At 36.4% G+C, this 25,761-nt stretch overlaps 1 protein-coding gene across 1 annotated transcript in view; it reads left to right on the forward strand.

Moving 5' to 3' along the window:
* lmbrd1 (LMBR1 domain containing 1) overlaps positions 1–25,761 on the forward strand; it is a 129,949-nt gene that overhangs the window by 24,683 nt on the left and 79,505 nt on the right. The window contains exons 4-7 of the mRNA XM_052090213.1: positions 7,719–7,816; positions 8,529–8,596; positions 13,534–13,622; positions 23,971–24,044. Coding sequence (XP_051946173.1) covers positions 7,719–7,816; positions 8,529–8,596; positions 13,534–13,622; positions 23,971–24,044 — 329 coding nt within the window. The remainder of the gene's footprint in view (positions 1–7,718; positions 7,817–8,528; positions 8,597–13,533; positions 13,623–23,970; positions 24,045–25,761) is intronic.

The following is a 25,761-nucleotide window of genomic DNA, read 5'->3' on the forward strand; positions in this document are numbered from 1 at the left end:
GTGTGTACATTTGCTTCAGTGCCTCTAGGCAAACAGACCAAGTGGCAGCCTGTTGACGGGGGATACGGGACATAGCTGCATTGTCTCATGCCCTTTTTATCTATCATCTTCTGACATTTGAAACAAGATAATGACATCATTTTGACAGGTGAAAGTATTTAATATCTGTGTCACTAAACACAATTGCATCAATACTGATATTTTAATTAACAGCTTTCCCAAACACTTCCCCCATCTGCCGTTGGTCAGACAAACAAATTGTCCCACCCCACACTCATGCCTTTGGTTGAGCCAATGTTTGCTGGATACTCAAAAAAACAGAACAACATTTTGCCACAGAGCAACAGAATTACAATTTTTGGGGTAATGAGCCTACAAGTGGCTCACTTATATTTCTGTGCCAACCTGGTTTAATGAAAAGTCTTAATAATAGTACAAGATGGTGAAATCGTACAGGTTGACTTACTCCTATAGGGAGAAATAAACAAACCAATGGATGATGTTATGTTTTTTCTAACCTTAACCGCTTAACCTAACCTAAAATCTAACCCCTTACTCAAACCCTAAACCTAACCATGATTTTAATAGAAAAATTGCTTCTGTGAAGAAAGAAAACATCTGGGTTTGGAATGTGATAAGAGAAGCATATTGCAGGTTTTTAACATACATCAGTCATTTGTATTGCATAAATTAATATGGAATTTAAAGCCAGATTTGGTAATTGCCATTTCTTTTCTTAAAATAAATTGTTGGATAGGAGAATAGCAAAAAATGTATACGTGTGTTGTATTGATTTGAAGTTCTGTTTGTTGATTGTTTGGTTTCTCTGGGAATAAAACAAGCAAATCCATACAATATCTTATGATATCGCCATCTTTGCCAATACAAATTATTATGAGTTGTCAAGAGACTATGTTATTACTATGTTACTATACAGTAACTACTGTTTACAGTTTGTCATATCCAAGTTATGACCAAAATCTTAGCCTATGATTTGTCCTGTGATAGAAAGGTTTGGAAAATTGAAAATCCACTTTTAAAACCAGGTAACATCAGCTATGTTTCCTTCCAAGTTTCAAATTTCATTTTTGAGAAAATTCAAAATATCGCAAAATAATTTGCATTCCTCCTTCCTTATGACTTAACCATATGACTTATGAAGACTTATGACTTATGACTTGATTTATGGATCTATTTTATATTTTGCAGTTTAAGTTTGTATTCGACTTATCTATACAGGCTTTGGATTTTCAGGACACTGTTATTTCAGCATAACCAGATCAGCATTTCAGATGTGATGAATGGTCTGCTGGTTAGTCCAGTTATGAATAAATTATTTAGTAACATGACTTTTTGATGCACATCTTGTGTTCTTATTAAATGTATTAGAAGTTTAGTTGTTAAATGTATTTCCATCATAGTTTATGCGCATTTCTTCTCATTGAATGCAAAAGATTATCCACCTCAAGCGAGCGTATACGTTTTTGATGTGCATTTTGGTGATTTTATTCACATCTTGGTGTTTCCATCCAGCGGTTTTTATGCAATATCCCAAAATGCGCATTAAATACGTGGCTGATACGTATGAATCACTCCTTTTTTTTAAACATTTATTTTTAATTGATAGAAGGATTACTGGAACTAAGCTTATACTAGGCCAGTGGAGGGCACAAAAATAATAATTACATCATAAATGAATAACCAGTTGCTTTATCTGAACAAAAAATGTGTCATTTTAAAGCTTAGAATCTGGACTTTACAATGCATATAGCTGATTTTTTATTTGCTGAGGAATAAGAACGGTTTCATTCTCATAATTTGCAAATTTGCTACCACAACAATTATATTCAGAATTGGTAAAACCATAAAAAAAAGATATTTCTATGTGTTATATATCATTGGAAAGGTCTCAATTAGTGGAATGCAATGAGTAATGAGTCCAAAATGCAGTGAGTATTAGTGTATGCAATTTCCACTGACACACACAAATATAATAAACAGGAGGGGCTTTTTGTCACGTTTTGCCTTATTACTTTCTGAAACGTACATATAACAAAGACAATGACATACCATAACTTACAGCAGACTATCCCGATTCAAACAAGCTCAAACACAAATAGGATAAGTAGATCTTGAAATATGCTTCAAAGAGTATACATGGAAAAATGATGCACAAAAGGGCACTCAACAAGTGTGTGTGTGTGTGTGTGTGTGTGTGTGTGTGTGTGCACATGTATGAGGACATCCACATATGTGCTCATCTAAAGAATTGGGATGCTCCTGAACACTTAATATTTCTGTATTTTTGAGTCTAATCCTTTCATTTCCAATTGCCGGTCATTGAACACAACACGTGTTACAAAGTGATATAAAACCAAAAGAAAATTTTTCTTTTTCTTTTGTTTTTTTTTTTCCAGAACAAATTCAAGGAATTTTATTCCAGTTGGATTAAGTAAAAAAAAAAAAATAAATAAATATATATATATATATATATAAAGAAAGAGAGAGAGAGAGAGAGATTTTAACATAGAAAAAGTTACACATTCTTTTTGTAATTTTAAGCACATGGAGCACTTCTGAAGCTATAATCAAATTACTATTCTTAAATGATTCATGGGTTTTCTTACCAACTCATGGTTTGATTGCTTTGTGCGATTAATTTACTCACCAGTTGACATTTTAGCTGCCTGTGATTTCTAGCTCATTCTTAGGAAAGAGCATTTTAACTTTGAAATATGAAATTTAATTCAAGATGAACATTTCTTGCAGCTCTTTAAAATACAATAGAAGGAGCCAAAGCAGCCATCATCTCACCAGGAACTCTTAATTGCTGTCATTGAAACGTTGACATTTAAGTTTCACATTTACTTGCCCTCGTTTACACAGCATGTCTCATTTTTAACTAGTGCACTTTCGGTACCGTAATGCACAACAGTTGCTCGGAATTAACACTGAAGCAAATGTGATTTGTGAGGGGGACAAATTGGATTTATTTTCCTGCTTTATTTGTCTTAATAGTTGGGATTCAATGTTTTAAAAGACAAATATATGCTGTAAATAACATGCCATTCTTAAAATCTGTCTCCATAGCACCTACCGTTGTCCTGATTGTCTAATTATGCTTTCTTTTTTTTTTACTTAACATTCAGAATTATGCTAATGAATCACACCATTACCTCTAGAAAGTGTTAAGCCAAGCATACCGTATCCTCCTAGATGCACATCAGCGGGAGTCATTTAGAGTTTACTGGTCCTGTCTTCAGAGACATCCAATAGCTGTAGAAACCCCCTCCAGCCTAAAATAGCTTTTTAGCCCCTTGAAGTGTCTGCTCCTCACCTCCTTTCCATTAATTCATAATGCCTCACAGTGTTGCCATCATACTGCATATTAGAGAAGGTTTGCTTACTCAGGATCTTCCAAGCAAACGCAATATGGGATCATTCAGTAGGTGCTAAAAGAAGAGAAGAGGAAGGTTGAGAACTTGGTGTTTACGGGGTTTTCATTCATTACTTTAAAGGGGAGATAGCATGATGTACCTAAGAGACACTCTCTAGTCCACCTAGACCATTTTTGGAAACTGCTAAGCTGAAAAAAATGGGTTATACAGATATCATTATGGTATTGGCATCACAGCTTTGTTATTTGAGCAATAGTAATAGTGATGCTTGCCTTTACAAGTACAGCTAATGACCTAAATAGAGACTCATGACAGATGTTCTTTAAATTACTATTATTTCTAATTGCAGAACATTAATTCAGGGAGGCTTGGATTTGTTTGCAGTTTGATAGAATGGGATTTTCCTTGCGAGTACAAGCTGTGTTTGTGTCAAAAGGATATAGGATGGATCCTTTGAAATGTTTCCACACATCAGTATACTCACAACCATGAGACATGCTTTAATCACAAAAAACTGAAGAAATGACAAAATGAGTGATGATTCGATGCCACAAGGTAAATTGTAGAGTGCAGAGTTTATCTTAATGAACAGCTTTGATCCACTGAACTAACAGGAAATGACCGAATCCCTCTCAGTAATCCAGAAAAAGTGCAACAATCAGAAAAATTTACTTTTGAAAGCTCACGAACAGCTGGCAAAATCATCCCCCACTCGCCACAGGGCTCCTGAAACAATAACAATAATAGTTTTCCTCCCATTATGTTTGATGGATGTGTCGTTTTCTCCTCACCTGCTGTTGAAAGAAATGTTTGTTTTGCCCAACAGAACATCGCTCGGCCACTCTTTAGAAATATCTTGCTTTGACTTCAGATAATTTATCAGTTTAGCGCATGTGCACATATTTGAATGATATATGCGGAGCATGTTTACATGTTTACGGAAATGAGCTTTTTGTCCTACATGACCGAGGACAGAATGATGGATAATTTTTCTGTGCTGCATTGTGCACGTAGAAGGTCATTGCAAGCCTTTCTGTTTGAAGCCAATATGGGAGACAGCCCGTGTAATTATATATCTGTTTCCATTTGAAGAAAGTTCAGTGTGTTGTGTGATATAGATATTTCTGTACTTGTGTACTCAAGATTTTTGCCCTATCCAGATGCAGTTTCTTAATTCACTTCAAAAAGTTGGGTCCAAATGTCTGATATGACATTGTAAATCTGGGATTCAAAAAATAACTTTAACCTGGAAATAAACAAATGGTTTAAAGATTAAAAAAAAATAAAAACAAAGACATTTTTATGTAATGATGTAAAATTTATATTAAATATATAATGTTCTGCATTATTTCTTGGTCACTAATTGAGAAATGGAAAAAAAAAATATTGAATTAGATTTGAAAGCAAAATCGAAGCATTTTTATTTGTAGTCTCAGTTTTTTCTACCCTGCTGTACATGTAGAAAAACATGATTTTGCCATGATGCGTTTTCAAGCATAAAGAAGAATTGTGTAATTTTTGTATCAACTGAGTAAACTACATGAGAAATGAAGATGACAAGGGGATCTGATTCACAGGGTCACAAGAGTGTGAGATCCGCTCTAGTGAAATAGGCCAAGCTGGCAATTTTAAATCATTGCATGAAAAGAGAAGAATCAACTAAATCAATTTCTCTGGCTGTCACAGTTGGTTACATAAACTGTTGTTGTAATATCAGTGATGTTTGCTTCTTTAACTTGATTATGTCAGCTCGTCTCCGGTTTGGGGCTTATGACTCATAATGTGGGACTTTTAATGGTTTCTAGGAATCTTGTATATGTTCAGTCACTGATTTTTCACTTGAGTTGTGTTCATTAGGAATCTCAGATATCCTGTTGTATAGCCGGTAGCTGCCAATTAAAAGTTACATGCCAATGCAATTTTGGATTTAACTGGAAAACTTTGCATGGGGTCATTTATGAAGCTGATGTAACTGATATAAAACCAACTTACCAAAAAATGTACTTAATAATATTGAAAAAATTACTAAATACACACTATAGAACACGCGATATCTGAAGCACGTGTGACACATCCGGAAGAGCAGTGCTGTTTACAAGCGAGTAGGAGGAATGCTGTACAGAGGCTTTGTTGGTTTTGCTTTAGATCTGTATTTATCTGTTTTTTTATTCACAATGGTGCATTTGTGTGCTTATCCTGGAAGTCTCAACCAAGAGTAGAACGTGATATTTCATCCATGACATGGCAACGTGAATATATATCACACGAGAGATCGCTTGGACTCCACCCTCTCGTGAAGCTTACTAGAAGTGTTGGCTTGTAGTTATTGATAAAAGTACCTAAAAGTAGTTAAATATTGATATTTTTCACACCTAAAGTGATAGTATCATTTTAGAAATCATTAATTTAACTGCTGGATTCGTATCAATGACGTTTATGCTGAATATCTGTGATGTTTGGAGCTTTAAGAGTTGGATGACCATCCACTTACATTTTAAGGACCTACTGAGCTTTCTATTTTTCTTCAAATATGTTCTGAAGAAAGAAAGTCCTACACACTTGGGATATCATGAGGGTGAGCATTTTCTTTTATGGGTGAACTGTCTCTCTAAGATGCAGTTGGAAATTTCAGAAAAAAATTAATCTTATATTACTTTATATGTCTATATATCTTGTTGATTTCTTTTTTAGTTTAAAACTTTTATTTTAGTTTTGAATTAATCAAAGTGAAAACACTGTATACAATTTTTAAAGCATATTTTCCTTACACCTTGGATACATGTAAGTGTACGCATCTTAAAGGTGCACTTAGAATTTTTTCTTCATTTAAAAAGTTTTGTGACTAAAGAAATGAAGAGCCGAACTAAATTATTAGGGTTACACCATTTGACATGAACTTGAGCCTGAAATAAACTTACCATGTCATTAAAAAATCTAATTATCATTTTGTCTGATATTCTACGAAACCTGCTTGAACAAAAGGTATTGATTTATTTACTAACGTAATACATTTATATTACCTTGGAATTTTTACTTTATGCCTCACAAAATTATCAAACTGAGTTTTAATTTAGAAATTAAAAACATGCTCATATAAAGAGGTGTTTTTGTGTCTGTGACGAGGAGGAGGGCATATCCGGGTCGTTACAATGGATACCTGGCACTGAATCAACCCAGTCAGCCAGAAAAGGGATAAAGAGGAGCTGGGGATGCCAGTTCAGACCCCACTGCCGTCCGCCAGGAGGCGGAGGAGCCCACTACCATCCGCCAGGAGGCATCAGGGGGCAGTGCAGCTGGCTGAGGATCATGTGGCAGCGTGGTCGAGAACCAGAGTTTTTTTTTCATTTTTTTTTCATTTTTATCTCTTTCCCTCTCCCCTCTCCCTCCCCTCATACTACTCTGATTCCCAAGATGCGGGGAAGACTAGCCAGTGGGAGGACACACGAAAGGGCAACACCTCCCCTCCGGGAAGAGAGGGGGGATTAAGTCAGCTTGGAGGTTTCCCCAGCCTGAATCGGTCATTGGGGGTATGTGACGAGGAGGAGGGCATGGCTGGGCCGTAACAATGGATGCCCATTGCTCAATCAGCCGATAGAGGGATAAAGAGGAGCCGGGGATGTCAGTTTGAGAGAGAGGGATAGACGCACGCAGCCGTTGTGTGTGTACGTGCTTCAGTGTTTGAGTTTAAGTTGTAATTAAAGTCTTTATGGTTGATAACCTGATTCCTGCTTCCTCCTTTCCTGATGAACAAGAGATTTTTTCTGCATTTAATATTAATGTATTTAATAATATATTAATATAACGTTGACCATTAAATATATTTTTTTATTGTAAATAATCTGTAAAATCTCGTTCAGAATTTTAAATGCAAAGTTCTTAAAAATGTAACCTTAATTCTACTCCTGCATTCTTGTTGAATTCTTTTGTTTTTGAAAATGTTTACGCAATTTTTAACATGTTTTGATTTAATGAATCTGAAAACACTCAGTTAAAAGTACCATATTTTTCAGTTCATTATGTTATAATGTATTATTTGGCTTGAATATTTTGACTGTATGCCCCATATCAACATATTACAATGAATTTTCATTTATAAATTTAAATCAAGCTTTTCATAGAAGAGGTGTTTTAATTTTATTGTCTATGTAAATTGCATTTTAATGTTTTGAAAAATGTATTGGTCTGTACACACATAATAAGCGTCACATCTTTGGCCCCCTAACATCATACAGCTACTCTCAGAATGGTGTGTTGTAATGTGGATCTTGATTGTTGAGTGTATTCCAGGTGTATAACTGTCCCATCTTTTCTCTTTCACAGCTCTGTATTCCATTATTCTGTTCTGTGTATTCCTCTGGATCCCCTTTGTGTATTTCTACTATGAGGAAAAAGACGAAGACAACAGCAACAAGTGCTCGGTAATCCACTCCCTCCTGTCAATCTGTCTAATTCGCCCATGCACACTAAAAACGATTGCCTTTTCAGCTTCAGTATAGAGCAGGTAGGAAACAAGCTGTATAAAACAATTTGTAGGAAATAAATTGTATCTAATATACTAGTGTGTAAAGCAGGGCTTGCTGTCGGCAGTTACAAAAGTTCGTATTATTCATTTCAACAGAAATGCCCTTGAGGCATTGCTAAGTGATATTTGCTTGATTACTGTTATGGCAGTTCATTTATAACCCAACAAGTTCAAATAGACTCCATCTGCAAGAGGTTTGACAAAGTGGCAAAAAGCACATCGTCGTCTATAGTGCTGCTTATTGCAAATGTCAAATATTTGTCTCTAAGGACACCATAGTGATGTGCAGATTACCGAAAGATTTTATTGCCGAAGATCTTCCTCCGTTGCCTAGAATTTATTTAGATCTATTAAAAGCACCTCTCTTTCAAAACCTTTCTCTCATTCATCTTATTTGAAATCATCAGAAGCGTAGGCAGTATTTTAAAGGGATAGTTTAGCTTAAAAAGAAATTTCTGTTATCATTTACTCACCCTCATTGTGTTCTAAAGTAAACTCCAGTTTAAAGCCCCTTTGGCCTTCCCAAATGAAGCATGTTGTTATTGCAGATTGATAGCTTGAACACAGTTTGATTAAAAAAAAAATACATTTTTATTCTCTCTTTACAGCAAGTGAAAAATGCAATGAAGTACACAATAGGATTTGTGATTGTGTGTGCAGCGCTGCTTTTGATTGGGTAAGTGTGTAGCTCTTGTGATTGTGTGGAGAGATCCATGTGTAATTTATTATATAATTTTAAAACCATATTTAACCTCCATCATGTGTATAGCAGGTGTAGGCAGTGGTTAAATGCTGAAGCAGAGAACATTTGTTGGTCAGAACGATGACATTAATCTGGATTTGCTTTTTTGTACTAAGAATACCTTTCTGTAATTGGAGCTTTTTGGTGGACAAGCTCTCTGTAGCCATAACCTACAACTCCCAATTTCAAAAAAGTTAGGACAGTATGAAAAATGCTGAAGAAGAAGAAGAAGAAGAAGAAGAAGAAGAAAAAAAAGAAGTGATTTGTAAATTCTATTCACCCTGTTCTGTATTGGAAAAAAAAGAATAATAATATACTAATATATTTACATATACAGTATAATTTCACAAGGTAAAACATCAAATAATGTGTTGTTGACTTGCTTTTAATATAGCCCAAGGTGAAACATCTGATTATTGCAACACACTCCAAAAAAGTTGAGACATTTGAGTGTTTACCACAGTGTAGCATAGTGGTGGATAAACCGGTAGAAATTTGGCAGTGTATGCATTTTGTATTGTTGTCTGTATCGTGGTTACGCAAATTCGGCACCGCTTGGCAAGGAATTTTGGGGGATGGGTTTTGTGGATTATATCTTTTTCTGCATTGCTTGCAGATGTCGAGTTTCTTGAGGAAAGTTTTATAATAATAATACTAGTCAACAACATCAGACTGAAGTGTGAAATTTAGCATTGTGACAAGGTTGATTACCACTTTTTAATTACCACCAATAGATTTTTTTCTCTTATGTCTGCCAAGTTCCAAATAAAGAGAACATTTTACAAGAGTAATTTAATTATTTAATTAAATGGCTGTATTTTTCAAAAATAGTAATTACAATAGGGTTATTTAATATATAAACCATATATTAAACTATATATACAGTAGTCATCGTGATACAAAATTAATGATGATGCAGTATCAAATTTTGGTATCACCCACCCCTAGTGTAGCATCACCATTTCATCTGATAACACTTATTAAGCGTTGGGCATTGAAGACACATGCTTGTTAAGTTTTTTCCCCATACTGTACATCCATTATGCAGGTCTTCGGCTGTATTTTGTGCTTTATAAACTTTATAAAGTCTGTGGTGTTTTTGAATAGTTTTTCTATGTAAACATGCGCTAAACAAACATCTTTGAACATTATTCTGTATCTCGCTGTATTTTTAGTATCTTGGACATGAGCGCAATGTTTTTTAAATGCCTTGTCAACTTTAAAGTTAAATTATTTTTGACACCTACTTTCTGTTTCATTTATTGTGATGTGTCTGGCTTTTTTAAACGCAAGAACGCATTTGATCGTAATGGCCCCTAAGAGGTTTTTTGTGTGGCTTGTGCAACAACAATATACTAAAAACCAACATGAGCTTTAAATGTTTACACATACGTGTTGCAGCTTTGTCCCATTTAACCTCAAGTTTATTCTTTTGTTCTCAACAGTGCTAGTGCAGCATAAACATAATGGATTTTCTTTGCCACTGCAAGAATAACACGTCCTCTCACCAGGTCATATAATTTAATGTGCTCTCAACCATTAAATAGTGTTCCTGCGGGACACGATAGCTTCATCAGTGTAGTTGGAGGGAAGTGTGTTGCATAGACCAAGTGTGATGGGATACTTTGATCCTACAATGGGAAGAGAGACATGCCGTGGACCAGATTTAAAAGTCGGGATGGCACTTCGGACAGAAGCAATTTGGTCTTCATTTTACCTTTTGAACCACTGCACTGTTTTACCAGCTGTATAGAGTCTCAGGGTTCCTGATGTGCGAGAACACGATGGCTTTTTTTCTTCGAGCCAGAGACACTGAGCCTCATGTTTGTAACTGTTCATTTGGAGAGTGACTTCCCCAATGCATTTCCTTTTTGTTTGCCTGCTTTGATTGGTCCGTGCTAAGGATTGAACTTGTAGATGGAGAGTTGACCCATCTCACCCTCTATATTCTCAATCAGTAGCTTTCACTCTGGGACATCGCTCAAGAGTTATAAGTGCACTCTATCAATGCCACACTTGGTTTAAGCTCTAGAGTACACTTACTCAACTGGCGGCCCACATACCACATTCACTTAATTTTGAGGTCCCTCGACATTACTTTTTATGAATGAATAGGCTTGGGGCAATTATAACAGCACATTTTACATTTTACTTCATAACTCACAGGCTGCCACAAATTCACCAGCCAAAGGTTTTAAATAAGAAACATATAGTACAGGATGAGCCAAAGGTAAATATTTACAGTACATTGAGAAAGACTTTAAATTGACTTTAATTGAAGTCAGAATCAAATTATTTCAAAAACAATTATTTTTACCTAACTGATCTCAATTAAGAGCACACCTTGAAATAATAATACATTATGAACATATGGATATTTCTGGACATATCTCTCTTTTGTACGGTAGTAATGTTTTTTTTAGCTGTCATGAATACTATGTATAAATACAAATAAAAATCGAGAGAGTAAATCCCTTTTACAAAAAATATACTGATGAGCTGGTAGGTCAAAAACAGTCTAAAAACTAAACTTTGTTCATTCCATATTTTAAAGATTAAATCTTTCAATTTTGTCACACTTTTTTTTATTTCACCTCGTATTTTGTCAAAGTAAAAAAAGAAAAGAAAGTTAAAGGGCACCTATTATGCCCCTTTTCACAAGATGTAATTTAAAACTTTGGTGTCCCCAGAATGTGTCTGTGAAGTTTCAGCTCAAAATACCCTACAGATCATTTATTATACCATGTTGAAAATGCCAATTTTTGGGTGGGAATAAAAACTAGCTGTTTTTGTGTGTGTGTGTCTTTAAATGCAAATGAGCTACAGAATAGGGCGGAGTTTTGACATCTCTGCTTCAGATAACTAGACATCATAAGCAACTTTGAGAATGAGCCATGAAGTTTCCAAATGGTTATTTGATAAATGTATTTATTTGTTGTACAGTCGTGTCGGCAGTGTCTGTCAACAGTTGTGGGCAAATGCAAATACTTGTGTATGATTAATGGGGATTTAAAAAAAAAGGACTGGGTGGATTTTTATCATTATAGGGTGGTTGTGTTCACACACTGCCAACATACATTTATGTTCAAACACCATGTAAAAGTGAATTTGAATTTTGCATAATAGGTCCCCTTTAAACATTTCTAACAGTGAAACGCTCCATACTTTTTTTTTCTCAGACAAAGAGAAAACACTATTGAGCATTTTCTGTCACCCTTAAACTAGCTTTTTTGATGTGACACGGCAATTGATTGCACTTCGATAATGCCAATAATGTTGAATGATTTTCCTTCAGTTGAAATGAAGCTGACCCGATTTGGCTTCTGAAGTTGCTAGTTAGATGTTAACTGCAGATACTGTATGGATTCCTTTAGCTCAGCTGATAGAGCATGGTTCTAGCAAAGGTAAAAAATTGTGAGACTTCGATTCCCAGGGAACACTTAAACTGATAACATGCATAAACTGTAAGTTGCTTTGGATAAAATCATCTGCCAAGTGTGTAAAATCTAGATATTGTGTTTTTCCGTCATGAATATGGCTTTTGAATAATATGACGTGCCTTAAAGGGGCTTGGTCAGGCAATGGTCAGGTGAAACAGTCATATATAATGTAGACACATATTATTGAGTCCATATGATAAAACTGAAGCTTATGATTAAAACTTGGGATTTCATTTCAGGCCAGCCATAGTCTGAATTATCTGCTTATGTAACCTCACACTGTGAATGATGTTCTTCTCATTGGAGATGACTGACTTTTTTAAGTGTTGCAGATATTTACTCAGAATGTTAACATTCTGTATCCTCCGATGCCTGCAAAGCTTGCGGCAATACATCACACGCACTGTGTACACAGATCGTTACAGTGATAGTTCACAGTAAACACATTCGTGCCATCAGCCATGGACAAAAGAAATACTGATCCTTTTGATGTGAACAATTTTCTCTGACCTGTTAATGTGCATGCACAGTTTCGCAAATAATGATAACATTTCACATTTTAGTTTAGCTTAAAAAAGGACCCAAAAGTATAATAAATGTAGTCCATGCAACTGTTTATACTATATTATATTATATTATATTATATTAAAGTCTTCTAAAGGCAGTTTTTGGTGAGAAATGACATGAAATGTAAGTCTTTATGATAAAAATCTTGTTGTGCATTGCATACTCATGAACACAAGCTGAGAATTACTTGTTCACAAGTGTTTTTAGTGGTAAACAACACCAGTTTTGTGAATATCAACCTTTGTACCTTTACGTTTTAATCAAAGAATAAATATGTCTTCCGCAAATAATCTTCATTAAATGGCTCTAAATTCGATTGCAAAATACAGTCACTTTTAAATATATTTTTCTTAATGATTCTGCATGGTTTTCAACCAGCCCAAATATGTGTTTTATTGACATGCTTAAATGAGAGGAACTTCATTTGCATTGGATGTGCCTCCACAATAGAGAAACTGATTGATTAAAACAAGACATATTAAGATCAGTGTAACTCTGAATATAGAAGTTACTATATATTTGCATTTACATTTACATTTATGCATTTGGCAGACGCTTTTATCCAAAACGACTTACAGTGCACTTATTACAGGGACAATCCCCCCGGAGCAACCTGGAGTTAAGTGACTTGCTCAAGGGCCCAACAGTGGCAACTTGGTTTTTACTTTAAAGTTTATTAATGTATTTGCTTTGTAATATTACATTCTGCATTATTCCCTCATGCCAGGTCATTTCATTGTATATTTAACTGAAGAATATGTGTTCACTAGAACATATCTAGAAGATGTTGTTGAAAATACAATTTCAGTATATGGATTAATAAATAGCTACATTAACATTGATAAGCATGAACCTCTGTTTCAGGACGTTTGTGCCCTTGGCATCTCCCCCAAACCAGAACTCTACTCAGTGGGAGAAGGTGCAGTATCTGTTCGAGGAGCTGGGCAGCAGCCGTAAGTACCATGATGGCTTCTTTAAATGAAATTGTAGCTCAGTTTTACTGACACTTGCAAAGAAACGCCACAAAGAGGTTTGTTGAAGCATTCCGGGGCCACAACACTGAAGCGACAGGTGCTTTTTAGAAAGCGACGGATGCTGCTGAGCCACGAGCAGAGGTGATGTGAGGTGTTGGCAGCACTGACATTTAGTCTCGTCAATGTCAACAGACCTCATTGTGCTGCCCGAAATCGACGTCTGAAAAAGGCCTGGCTGCTTTTGACATCTCAATCAGGACTTCCACCTCTAGCAAGTGTGGCAGACCCATTTTTGCCCCATATTTAAATTTGAGGTTCTGTGTGGCCATTAGCATCCAGCACTCTTTTGCATTCCGCTCTCATGCAGACCACAGACTCCCACAGACTCCCTGACTCTAATTTCCATTGTTTCCTATGTCAGTCCTCCAGATAGGAGACTAATGGAGCTTTTCCACTGCACGGTACAACTCGACTCGACTCTGCTCACTTTTTGGGGGTTTACCACTGTGGATAGTACCTCGAACCTGGTACTTTTTTTAGTACCACCTTGGTCGAGGTTCCAAGCGAGCCAAGCCGATACTAAATGTGACGGCAAAACCCTGCAGATCACTGATTGATCAGAGAGAATCGTCACTAACAGCATCACTGGATTTGTGACAAGGGACATCCCTCTAGTTTTAAAGTTAGCTACAGCGATAGCAGTACTATTTGTTCACGTTACTTTCGAATTGTTCGAAAGAATTGGCTGTACACAAAACCACGCCGTAGTCTATAAATGAGTTAGACATTCCTCTCGTTAGCGACGAACGAAACAACGCAAAACAAAAAAGTATTTCAGGAAGTGTCCCAGCTGTTGGCCGCACACGGCTACCACCGGACCTACCAACAGTGTAGGGAAAAGTAATTTTTTTTTAAAAAGTGACTACAGAACCATCAAGGAAAATTGGAAGTGGTTTGACCAAATAGACGCTATCTAGACCGGCGAGCAATGGGAGGGAGAGTGCCCTGGACTCAGCCACGGCTGGAGTCCACGATGGAGGATGGTACGTTAACTCTATACTCTGCTTGAAAGCTTAACTTTATTTAGTTGACCAGCTACTAGAAAGCTTCCTTCTAAAAAAACCAGCCCAATTTAACTGTTACACTTGTGTAAAATCACCGTGCAACAACTATTTTATGCAGCACAATGAGCTAGTAACTAACAGCTAGAGGTCTTGTTATTTCTTATTGTTTTGTGTCGCGTTTAAGATGATGTCACGGCAGTAGAGGCGGCACAACTATGACGATCAGCCTATAATCCCACCCACGTAGAGGCTGCACTAAACAGCAGTGGAAAAGCAAGCTCAGAAAAGTAAAGCGAGTAGAGTCGAGTCGAACCATAACGTGCAGTGGAAAAGTGCCATAATTGAGCAAATGAAATGAGACTATGCTAAGTCAGCCATTGTCCTCTGTCCCCTCTATATTATCTTTTGTTCCACAGAAGAAATATAGAAAGCCATAAGGGTTTGGAGCAATATGGATCTGTATGATGTTGTAAAGCGATTACAGTATTGTGTATGTAATCATGTTTCATAAGTTATGAAAACAGAACACTTTTAATTTGTCATTTTTTTATTGGTAAAGCCAGCTCTCTCTCTCTCTCTCTCTCTCTCTCTCTCTCTCTCTCTCTCTCTCTCCCTCTCTCTTTATACATACATACATACATACATTGATTTCACTGTCGATTAATCAATATTTAATTAACGTTAACGGTTGTCGATCAGGGAAACCTTTTCTTTTCAACTATACATTTAGCAATTAAGATATATACATTAAGAGATATGATACAATAAACATTATTATTAGACACTTTTCAGTACTCCTGCTTTGCACAGGTGTTGGCAATTTCCACAAAGATTGAATTTTTAATTAAGCTGACAACTCTCTTTTGGCTTACATTCTGCTCTTTGTGGAGCTGCTGCAATGTTGCAAAATATTTATTTTGATTTGTAATCTATGTAAAATAAGAGGTCTGGTGAAAAACGTCAGTGAATCAGAAGTTCTATTTAACAGCTGTCCTAAATAGTTGTGAAATGTTATATTCAAATGGAGGCTAAAGAGTAGACACAGAAGAGAAACTTCTTGTTCAAGAACCATTTCTGTGGTTGTAGCTAAAGAATTATGACACACATGATAATTCACCTGTCATCCCAAGTCCTAGCTTCCTTAGATGGTCTGAGATCATATTCAGTGTTCTCATAGACGACACTATTCCAGCAAATAAACCTTTTTCACAGACAGTGATGACGCGTTTCTGCGTTATTTAGAAGCGTAAATCTCACAATTATTTTTTTTTGTATTATAGGCCTACGTTTTTTTAAATATTGAGTGTCAATTTATAACATTATGATTATTTTTATATTACCCTGGAATTAGTTTAAAACAAAATAATTACCTCATCTGCGAGGGGGCTATTACAACTGCTGAGAGAGTGACAGTAAATTTGTCTTAATCCACCACTCTCTATTTTTTTTTCCTCTTCTGGAATGTTATTAAAAAGTAAGAGTTAGTTTTTTTTCTTTTCGTCTAGTAGCAAATGGGTAAGTGAAAATAATAATTGCTGTGATCTCCCATTCATTCCCATTCACCGCTGTCGAAGTTTAACCAGCAAACGTTTACTTCCGTGTTCCAAAACCCGGAGTGTGAAAAAGGCCTATTGTTCCCAGATTCCGAATAGGGAAGAAATAGCGAGAACTCGTCATATGCGCGTGTTCCGCGAGACGAGCTTGCACTACTCATGTGAGCGCCATGCGCCAATAAACCTCTAAACACACAGTGAATCAGTGATGCGCATCGATGGCTTCTCTTTCATCTTTGCTTCTTCAAATGCGCATCTGTGTCTAACAGCGTTTCTTGTCATTTGTCACTCTTTAAAGATCTTAAAGATCACCTGCTACACAGTTGTGGGTAGATGATGAGCAAAATTACCTGCTAATTTCATACCTTGCCATATCATCTAAAGAACCATCTACCACACTCCCACGTAAAATAATAATAATAATAATAAATTGAGACAAAGCATGGATACATTATCTTGGTGCTGAGAGCAGTAAGCAGATCTGTTTACATACATGACTGTAGAGAGCTGTGCAATGCAGTGAAAATTTGTGACTCTGTAAGAAGTGCGCCGCAACCCATTTCAGATCACCATAATCATATCAATCTATTTTTTTCCTAACTATATTTATAACAGGAATATGATTATTATCTTGCATGTGAGATTTTGCATGTCACAAAATGCAGTTTCTTTTTATTTGCAAACTGTTAGTGTATTCCTGCAGTTTGGATTTGGTGGACCAGCCGTCAATCTGTGTGGACCAGTGCCACTCTGGCCCTTATGTAGCCTTGGGCCTGATATATTGATAAATTGTTTGGTGCAGGGATCATCATAATGTCTCCCACCATTTGTTTTCCCGACGGACAATGCATATGACATTGGCGGCGTTTGCATGAATTGGTTAGCTTCTAGCTTGAACTAGGGTTTATTCAAATGGTTATATTACGTGTTAAGCAAATTAGTTGCGTGAAACAAATTTTGCGTTAACGCGTTATTAATGTGATAACTTCGACAGCACAAATGGCCAAACTACTCAATCAGTGGAGAAGGACCTTGGTAAGACAGGTGACCAAGAACCTGATTGTCACTCTGGTTGAGCTCCAGAGACCATGCATCCACCAATCTGGGCTTTATGGCAGATGGAAGCCTCTCCTCAGTGTAAGACATATAAAAGCCTGGTTGTAATTTGCAAAAAAATAACCTAAAGGACTATCAGACTGTGAGAAACAAGATTATTTGGTCTGATGAATTGAAGCTTGAACTGTTTGGCTTCAATTCCAAGCATCATGTCTGGAGGAAACCAGACACCTCTCATCACCTGCGCAATACCATCCGAATGGTGAAGCATGGATGTGGTAGCATCATGCTGTGTGGGTTTTTTTCTGCAGCAGGGACTTGGGGATTGGTCAGGGTTGAAAGGCTGAATTCAGCAAAATACAGATATAGCTTAAAGGAAACCTGGTCCAGAGTGCTCAGGACATCAGACTGAGTCGAAGGTTCACCTTCCAACAGGACAGTGAACCTAATCACACAGCCAAGACAATGCAAGTCTGTATGTCCTTGACATATGAATGTCCTTGAGTGGCCCAGCCAGAGCCCAGACTTTAACCCAATCTAATAATTCTGGAGAGACCTGAAATTGGCAGTCCACCGACGGTTCCCATCCAACCTAATGAGGATCTGCAGAGAAGAATGGTAGACAATCATCAAAAATCCAGGTGTGCAAAGTTTGTTGCATCATACCCAAAAAGACTTGAGGCTGTAATCGCTGCCAAAGGTTAAGGGTCTGTATACTTCTGTCAATGTGATATTTCATTTTTTTTATTTTATACATTTGTAAAGTTATCAAAAATCACTTTTTTTCTTTGTCATTATGGGGTATGGAGTGTAGATTGATGTAAACAAATATATATTTAAAGCATTTTAGCCTAAGGCTACAACATAAAATATGAAAGAAAATTAAGGGGTCTGAATACTTTATGAATGCACTATATATAGACTACCTGTCAACAGTTTTGAAACACGTACTCATTGTTTATTTAAAAAAAATATTCTTCACATTTTAGAATAATTGTAAAGTCATGATAACTATGGAATAACAAATGGAACTATGGGAATTATGTTGTGACTAAACAAAATCCAAAATAAATCAGAACTGTGTTATATTTTAGCATCTTCAAAGTAGTCACCCTTTTGCCTAGAATTTGCAGACATGTACACTTGACATTTTCTCAACCAACTTCTTGAGGATTCACCCTGGGATGCTTTTTAAACAGTATTGAAGGAGTTTCCATCTATGTTGGGCACTTATTGGCTGCTTTTATATATTATTTGGTCCAATTCATCAATTTCAAAATCTTTTTTTTTATTAAATTTTAGTTTTATAGTGAAATAAATTAATATGGTGGCACAATTGTATTTTTGTTTACGAAACTAATTTCAAACATTTGAATGTGTTTCAAAAGTTTCGACCGGTTGTGTGTGTATGTATTTATGTATGTATGTTTGTGTGTGTGTATGTATGTATGTTTGTGTGTGATATATATATGTATGTATATATATATATATATATATATATATATATATATATATATATATATATATATTAGTATATACTGTATAAATTTAGTATATACTGTATATATGAAAAAATATATCACCAATGTAACTCAACTCAACCCTTATTACCGATGCATAGAGGTTCAGACTTTTCAGTTACAGTTTTTCTTGTGAAACTGCAAACCCAATGCAATACCCGATTCCCCATTAGTGGGCAAGGCTCAGGCAAGAGTGAGAGAGCATGCAGAAGGGTAGACAGCTGGGGATCTGATCTTATCACAGTCAGATGCTCAAAAAAATTCTCCACTTAATTTTGCAGCAGAGGCCCAGACCCAGAATCTACTCAGACAGCTCTTGTTCGCTGATTTACCTTCCCGCTGAGCCGAGCGTGGCGTTTCACCAAGAGCCACATTTCAAATTGGAGCTAGCATGACATAGTGCTAAAGATACAGTATATTATGCTAGAGAATGCTCTGGAGCGTTTGACGGATGGGAAGTAAAAAATAAATTGGGATTGTTTTTTAACAGAGCACCAGTTGTGCATAATTTCTTTATGTCCTTGTGAAACACTATTTCCATTGACATCAATACATTTGCATAGTTCTCTGACATAGAGTAAACTATAGTGTGCAGTCGCCCTACCTGCCACCTGAGATTTGCATCACTTTTGTTTGACAGTTTTTCCTAAAATTGTTTGAGAACAAGTATTTTCTTCTCTTTCTGAGAGCCAAAATCCAGCAAGTGGGTTTGCTTTAATGTGCTGGTCTCTTTCTCCACGAGGATATCATAGCAAGCTCGTGTTGTGAATAGTACAGTTAAGAGCTCTTTAATAAACACTTCTCAGTGGCAGCGGTCTCCTCTGTGCACGTAAGCCTAAGGTGCTCCCTGCTTGTTGAGATAAGGGCCTCCACTCTCTCTGCATGCTGAGGATTCAGGGTCTACAGCAGCTGTGGAGCCACCACAGATAATAAACAATACGCTCTCTGTCCAATCCACCAAAAGTCTTCCGGGGAAGTGATGGGAAAACCCAGGTCCCCCTGCATTGTGAGGTGTTCATAAACAGAGTGGCTTTCCACACTGAACACGAACGCCATTGTCTCCAGTATACGTAGCATGTTCATCCCTTAACAAAAGCTGGAAAATCACAAAAGGAAACACCTATTCAGATGCAAATGCTAATTTCAGCCATCACACATCGAAGCGGCTCTTCTTTTTATACTCTTCTTCCGTTTGCTACATTTGGAAGCAATTGTGTAAGCATTTCTTCTCCTTGGCTTTAGTGTCTTGGGGCTTTTTGTGTATGGAGCATAGTGGATTGTGCTGCAAACTGTTTTCAGACTTCATGTAGTTCAACAAAATTGATTTTTATTTGAGTGATGTAAAGCATTGCTTGGGGGAAAATAAACAGAGAACAGTTGGTTGCATTGAATTGAGGTAGGTTTCTGGCAGAAGGATTCTTTCTGGGTACAGGGCTTGCCAGTATGCCACACTCTGCTCCGTTGGGCCATAGCTAGAACCAGAGGAAAGGGGAATCATGCAAGTTTGTCTGTGTATTCTACTGTCTTGCTTCCTTTGACAGGTAGGATCCTAAAAGGGAGTGTGGTGGCGGTCACTTCCCATAAATCTGCCTCTGCTGGCCTCAGATCTGACAGCTGGCATTTTGCCCTCCCTTCTTTTCAGTTGTTTCCCTCTTTCTTTCTTGCTCTCTCTGTCCCTGTCTCATGCTACCCTGTATTTTGAGGACCACTGACTCCCAAAATACAGCACTTGGGATGTCAAAAATGACTTTGGTACCAAGTCTGTACCTAAAAAAAAAAAAAAAAAGTTTCAAACTAAAGAAAAAGTACTGTGATAGTATCATTTGGCAATACCATTCATAAACTGAAAATTTATTCTTTAGTTTATTTTATTGCTTTATTGAATAATTACTTGGGGGGAAAAAAAAAACTTGCCTTGTTTATAAATACTTTAGGTTTATCAACCAAATTTCAGAAGCCTCCCTGGGTGATTTATTTTGTAATTTTTTGATGATGATATTAAATTAATGTTCCGGGTTCAATACAAGTCAAGCTCAATCAGCAGCATTTGTGGCATAATGATACCTTAAAACATTATTTTGACTCTTTTCTTGGAGGTTTCAGTGAGGCACTTACTGACATTTGAGCATGCTGTGGTTCAGCCTCTGCTGAAAAAAACTCATCTTGTCCCTACAGTTTTTAAGAATTATTGGCCTATTTCAAAATTGCTTTTCTGTCCAAAATCTTGGAAAAGGTGGTTTATTTGCAGCTCTATTCTTATCTAACCACCTTCAACATATTTGACCAATTTCAATCAGGCTTTAGGTCACTGCATAGTACTGAGACTGCACTATTAAAGGTGACCAATTATTTTTTAGTCTCCCTGGATTCTGGCAACAGGGCCGTTTTAATCCTTCTAGACCTCAGTGCAGCATTTGACACGATCGACCGATCGATCACTCCATTCTTTTACATCGTCTTGAGAAGGTGGTTGGCATCCAGGGAGTTTTATTAAACTGGTTTTCATCTTATCATAAGGAAAGAACTTTTTCTATCAGTATTGATAATCACTTCTCATCCCCAACACTGATCACATGTGGCGTCACACAAGGCTCCATGTTGGGTCCTCTGCTTTTCTCTGTATATGCTTCCTAGGGCCAGTGGTGGCTCAGTGGTTAAGGGTCTGGGTTACTGACCGGTCGAGGGTTCAAGCCCCAGCACTGCCAAGATACCACTGTTGGGCCTTTGACCAAGGCCCTTGACCCTATCTGCTCCAGGGGTGCTGTTTCATGGCTGACCCTGCGCTCTGACACCAGCTTAGTTGGGATATGCATAAACAACTGCATTTCATTGGCTCTGTACCTGTACTCTGCACAATGACAATAAAGTTGAATCTTAATCTTAATCTTTAGGCTCTATCTTTCAGAAGTACAGTGTAGTCATTGTTATGCTGATGACACACAATTTTACCTTCCTGTCAGGTCTAACGATTGTTGTTCCATCAGTAATCTCATCTCCTGCCTTGAGGAAGTTAAATTATGGATATCTGAAAACTTCCTCATGCTTAATGAGGATAAAACTGATGTCATTGCTTTTGGCTCTTCGTTATGTATCGCTGACATTGAAAATCAGTTAGGTTCTTTGTCTTTAACCATGCACAATAGAGTTAAGAACTTGGGTGTCATCTTTGATACTGACTTATTATTTGATAAGCAGATAATGCCATAGTTAAAAGAAAACTTTTTTCATCTAAGGTCCATTACTAAATTAAAACAGTTTCTTTCACAGAAAGACTTGGAAATAGTAATTCATGCTCTTATTACATCCCGTCTGGATTACTGCAAAGCCTTATATGTGGGTCTGTCTCAATCTTCTTTTTCACATCTGCAAGTAGTCCAAAATGCAGCAGCTAGACTTCTAACAGGTACCAAGAAAAGACAGCATATCACCCTTGTTCTCGCTTCCCTACATTGGCTTACAGTTAGATGCAGAGTTAAATTCAAGGTTCTGCTATATGTTTATAAGGCCTTGCATGGTCTAGCCCCTCAGTACATTGCTGATTTACTTCATCTACATTCTGCACCTAGATCTCTTCGATCATCAAATCAGTTACTCCTCTCTGTTCCTCGTTCCCGTTTGATCAAAGGTGATTGGGCTTTTGTAGTTGCAGCCCCCAGGTTGTGGAATGCACTCCCATTTGTTGTTGTCTTCTTCCTCATTGCCCATATTTAAATCTAGATTGAAGACACATTTTTTCTCTTTAGCCTATAATGTTGTTTGAGAATTACAGCAGTTTTACAATGTTTTATTAGTTTGTTCTTTTTAATATTTTGGAAGTTCTATTTAATTCTGGTATTAATGTTTGTAAAAAAAAATTGTACAGCACTTTGGTTACAACATTTGTTGTATTTAACTTGAACTTGAACTTACAATGGAAGTGAATGTGGCCAACATTTGGAGGGTTTAAAGGTAGAAATGTAAAGCTTATAATTTTATAAAAGCACTTACATTAATTCTTCTGTAAAACTCATGTATTATTTGTGCTGTAAAGTTGTTTACATTTCCATTTTTACATGTTTGTTGCAAATAAGTACACATTGGCTATAACTTTACACCAAAAAGGTTAGAAAGCTGATGGTTACATGCATATTTTTTATGTCTTGTGGCTATACGTTTGAAAAAGTGAGCATTTTAACGTTCGCAAATTGCCCCAATTCACTTCCATTGTAAGTGCCTCACTGTAAGATTTATTTTTTATTTTTTTAAAGAAAAGGAGGGGCAAGTCAAAATAATCTTTTGTGGTAATCAACATTATGCCACAAATGCTGTCAATAAAGCTTAACTTGTATTGAACCCAGAATATTACTTTTAATACTTTTTCTAAAGAATAAATTAACATAAATGATGATGAAAGCCAACATATTTAATGCCATGGATCTAAATGTACGAAGTAATCTTTTTAGTTCTGCTTTTAAGTTTGGAGCAAAACTAAAGGTAAATAAATAATAACGTTAGATAGGTGGTAGCATCATAATTTTATTTTTACACAGAGATAAGTAGGTCTATCACCACAATAAGTGTTCAGGAATCAGAGTTCAGGAATCAGAGTTCAACACAGCTTGTTGCATTATATGCCATTTGAGAAAATGCTTTTTTTTTTTTTTTTTGCCTGTAACTCCAGAAGTATTAACGATATCTTAATTTCCTCTTAGATTTGGTTCAGAACAAATTTTACTTTTTGTATCTTCATTTTTAAGATATCAATAATTTGACATTTTACTGGTATTGTTAAACAATATTTTGGTATCATGACAATCCTACAACTCATTAGAAAGTAGACATGCAGCCAGTCCACAAATCCAGCATGCAAAAGCCATTTATTTTTATTTTCATAAAGAACATTAATGAACCTGAACATTTGACTTGTCATTGTGATTTTAGAAATGTATAGGGCTAAACCTTCACTGACCTTTCTGTAAGTACAGTGTGTCACAGTAAGAGGAAGTTGAGAGAAATTATAGTGGGAGAGGAGGTGCATTTTGAAATTTCCTTGGGGGCAAGAACTCCTCTGAATATTTGGCGAATGACCAAAACTTATCAGAACTGTGCATTTGGCCCATGTCATGAATACATTTCCTCACTGTCTTTCTTGCAGATGGCCTGGCCGCCCTGTCATTCTCCATCAGCACGCTCACCTTGATTGGCATGCTGGCAGTGATCACATATACGGTGAGTGGCCGACAGAGAATTGGTAATGATGGGTGGTTACTTGTGCCCATTGATTTGCATGCACTCGTGGGGGTTGTGCAAAGAGTCTGCTCAGCACTGTCACAGGAAAGGGCTTCTAGATATAACAGGGACGTTTCTGTCCAGGTACAGTCCGTCAATGCTTTTGACCTAAGCTGAGAGTTCATAATTAGTCTTTCTGTCTTTTACTTAAAATCTATTAGCATAATGAAACTAAATGATAAAAGTGCTACCCCTATTTTTGCTGGTTGAAATGCTAAAAACAAAAAGACCAATGTTTTGAATCACAGAGACAGTGTTTACATTTTTGGGGGCAATCAACCTATGAAAGGCTTGCAAAGGTTTACATAAACTTGTCACTGCAACTGTATTAGGCTGTAAATCTAAATAGGCTGGTTTATGGTCAGGTCATGACACTGATAATATTTGTTTTTTGTGATATGGACACTAAGTGTAGTCTAGAGGTCTGCGTGGGACTGTTTATTTTTTTTCCATCCCACATCCGAACACTCCCGCTGAATTTCACCCGCTTTCTGCCCGCATTGATTTTCTTCCCGACCGCACCCATTAGCGCAACTCTGCATTCGTTTTCCACATTGGGTGAAAGCCATACAGATAGACAAGAAATGTACACAAAGAGCATTTTGTTTTTCTGTTATTGCTATTATCAGATGAAGCGTGACATGATGCCCATCTGACTTGCCTGAGGTTGATTTCTTAACACTAAATTGACCATTTTCTAGTCAGAGATTCACATCCTTTGATGACACAGCGTGTACAGGCTTTGCTCTGCCATTCTTCTAAAGCCCCAATTGACTACCTGCATAGCCTGCTCTAGATATTAAAAGATTTGATGTATGTGCTGTTTGCACAATTTTACGTAGCATTTTCTGTTTATTGTTATTAAAAATAAATATGTTATAAAATAATTATAAAATAATATTTTTTAAATGTTTTACTTTAATTAATGAATAATAATAATAAAAAGAGATAACCTTATTGCATTTTTCTGGCTATTCTCTAACTGCCCGCTCCCATCTATAACTCATGATGTACCATCCACTACCACCTTAAACTCTGAAATATAATCCTGCACCTCAAGGAATCAAATTCCTGCTGCAGTTCCATGGGAATGTAGATGGTCAACAAGTAAACAGGCTATATATATATATATATATATATATATATATATATATATATATATATATATATATATATATATATATATATATATATATATATATATATCAGCATAATACATATAAATACAACTTTTTATTGCTAAAAACTCTCAGAATCCCCACAACAAAACAGAAACTTTTTGGTTTTGCATAATAACAGGACCATTCTCACAGCAGGCAGTTTGAAGTCTGACAGTAACTAACACTAGGTCCGGAGTCATGGCTAGTAGAATCTGATTAATGCGTTTTTAGCTGTGTCACCATCACTGAAGTTGAACAGAGATATGGCATTATAATCTTGCAAATGTCACATTGTATGAGGTCATTCCCCAATTGAAATTCAGCCACACAGCAATTTTTTGGTTACATCTTTAGAGAGGGTATTAGCATGCTGACCATTTAAAAGTAATAGCATATGTCTGTTCATGGTTTTTGAAAACGTGTGATTTAAACCTTGAATAATGCACATAATTTTATATGAACAATAATTGTAATAACAATCATGATAACAATTAAAA

Source organism: Xyrauchen texanus, chromosome 24, assembly GCF_025860055.1.
Source record: "Xyrauchen texanus isolate HMW12.3.18 chromosome 24, RBS_HiC_50CHRs, whole genome shotgun sequence".
Classification (NCBI taxonomy): domain Eukaryota; kingdom Metazoa; phylum Chordata; class Actinopteri; order Cypriniformes; family Catostomidae; genus Xyrauchen; species Xyrauchen texanus.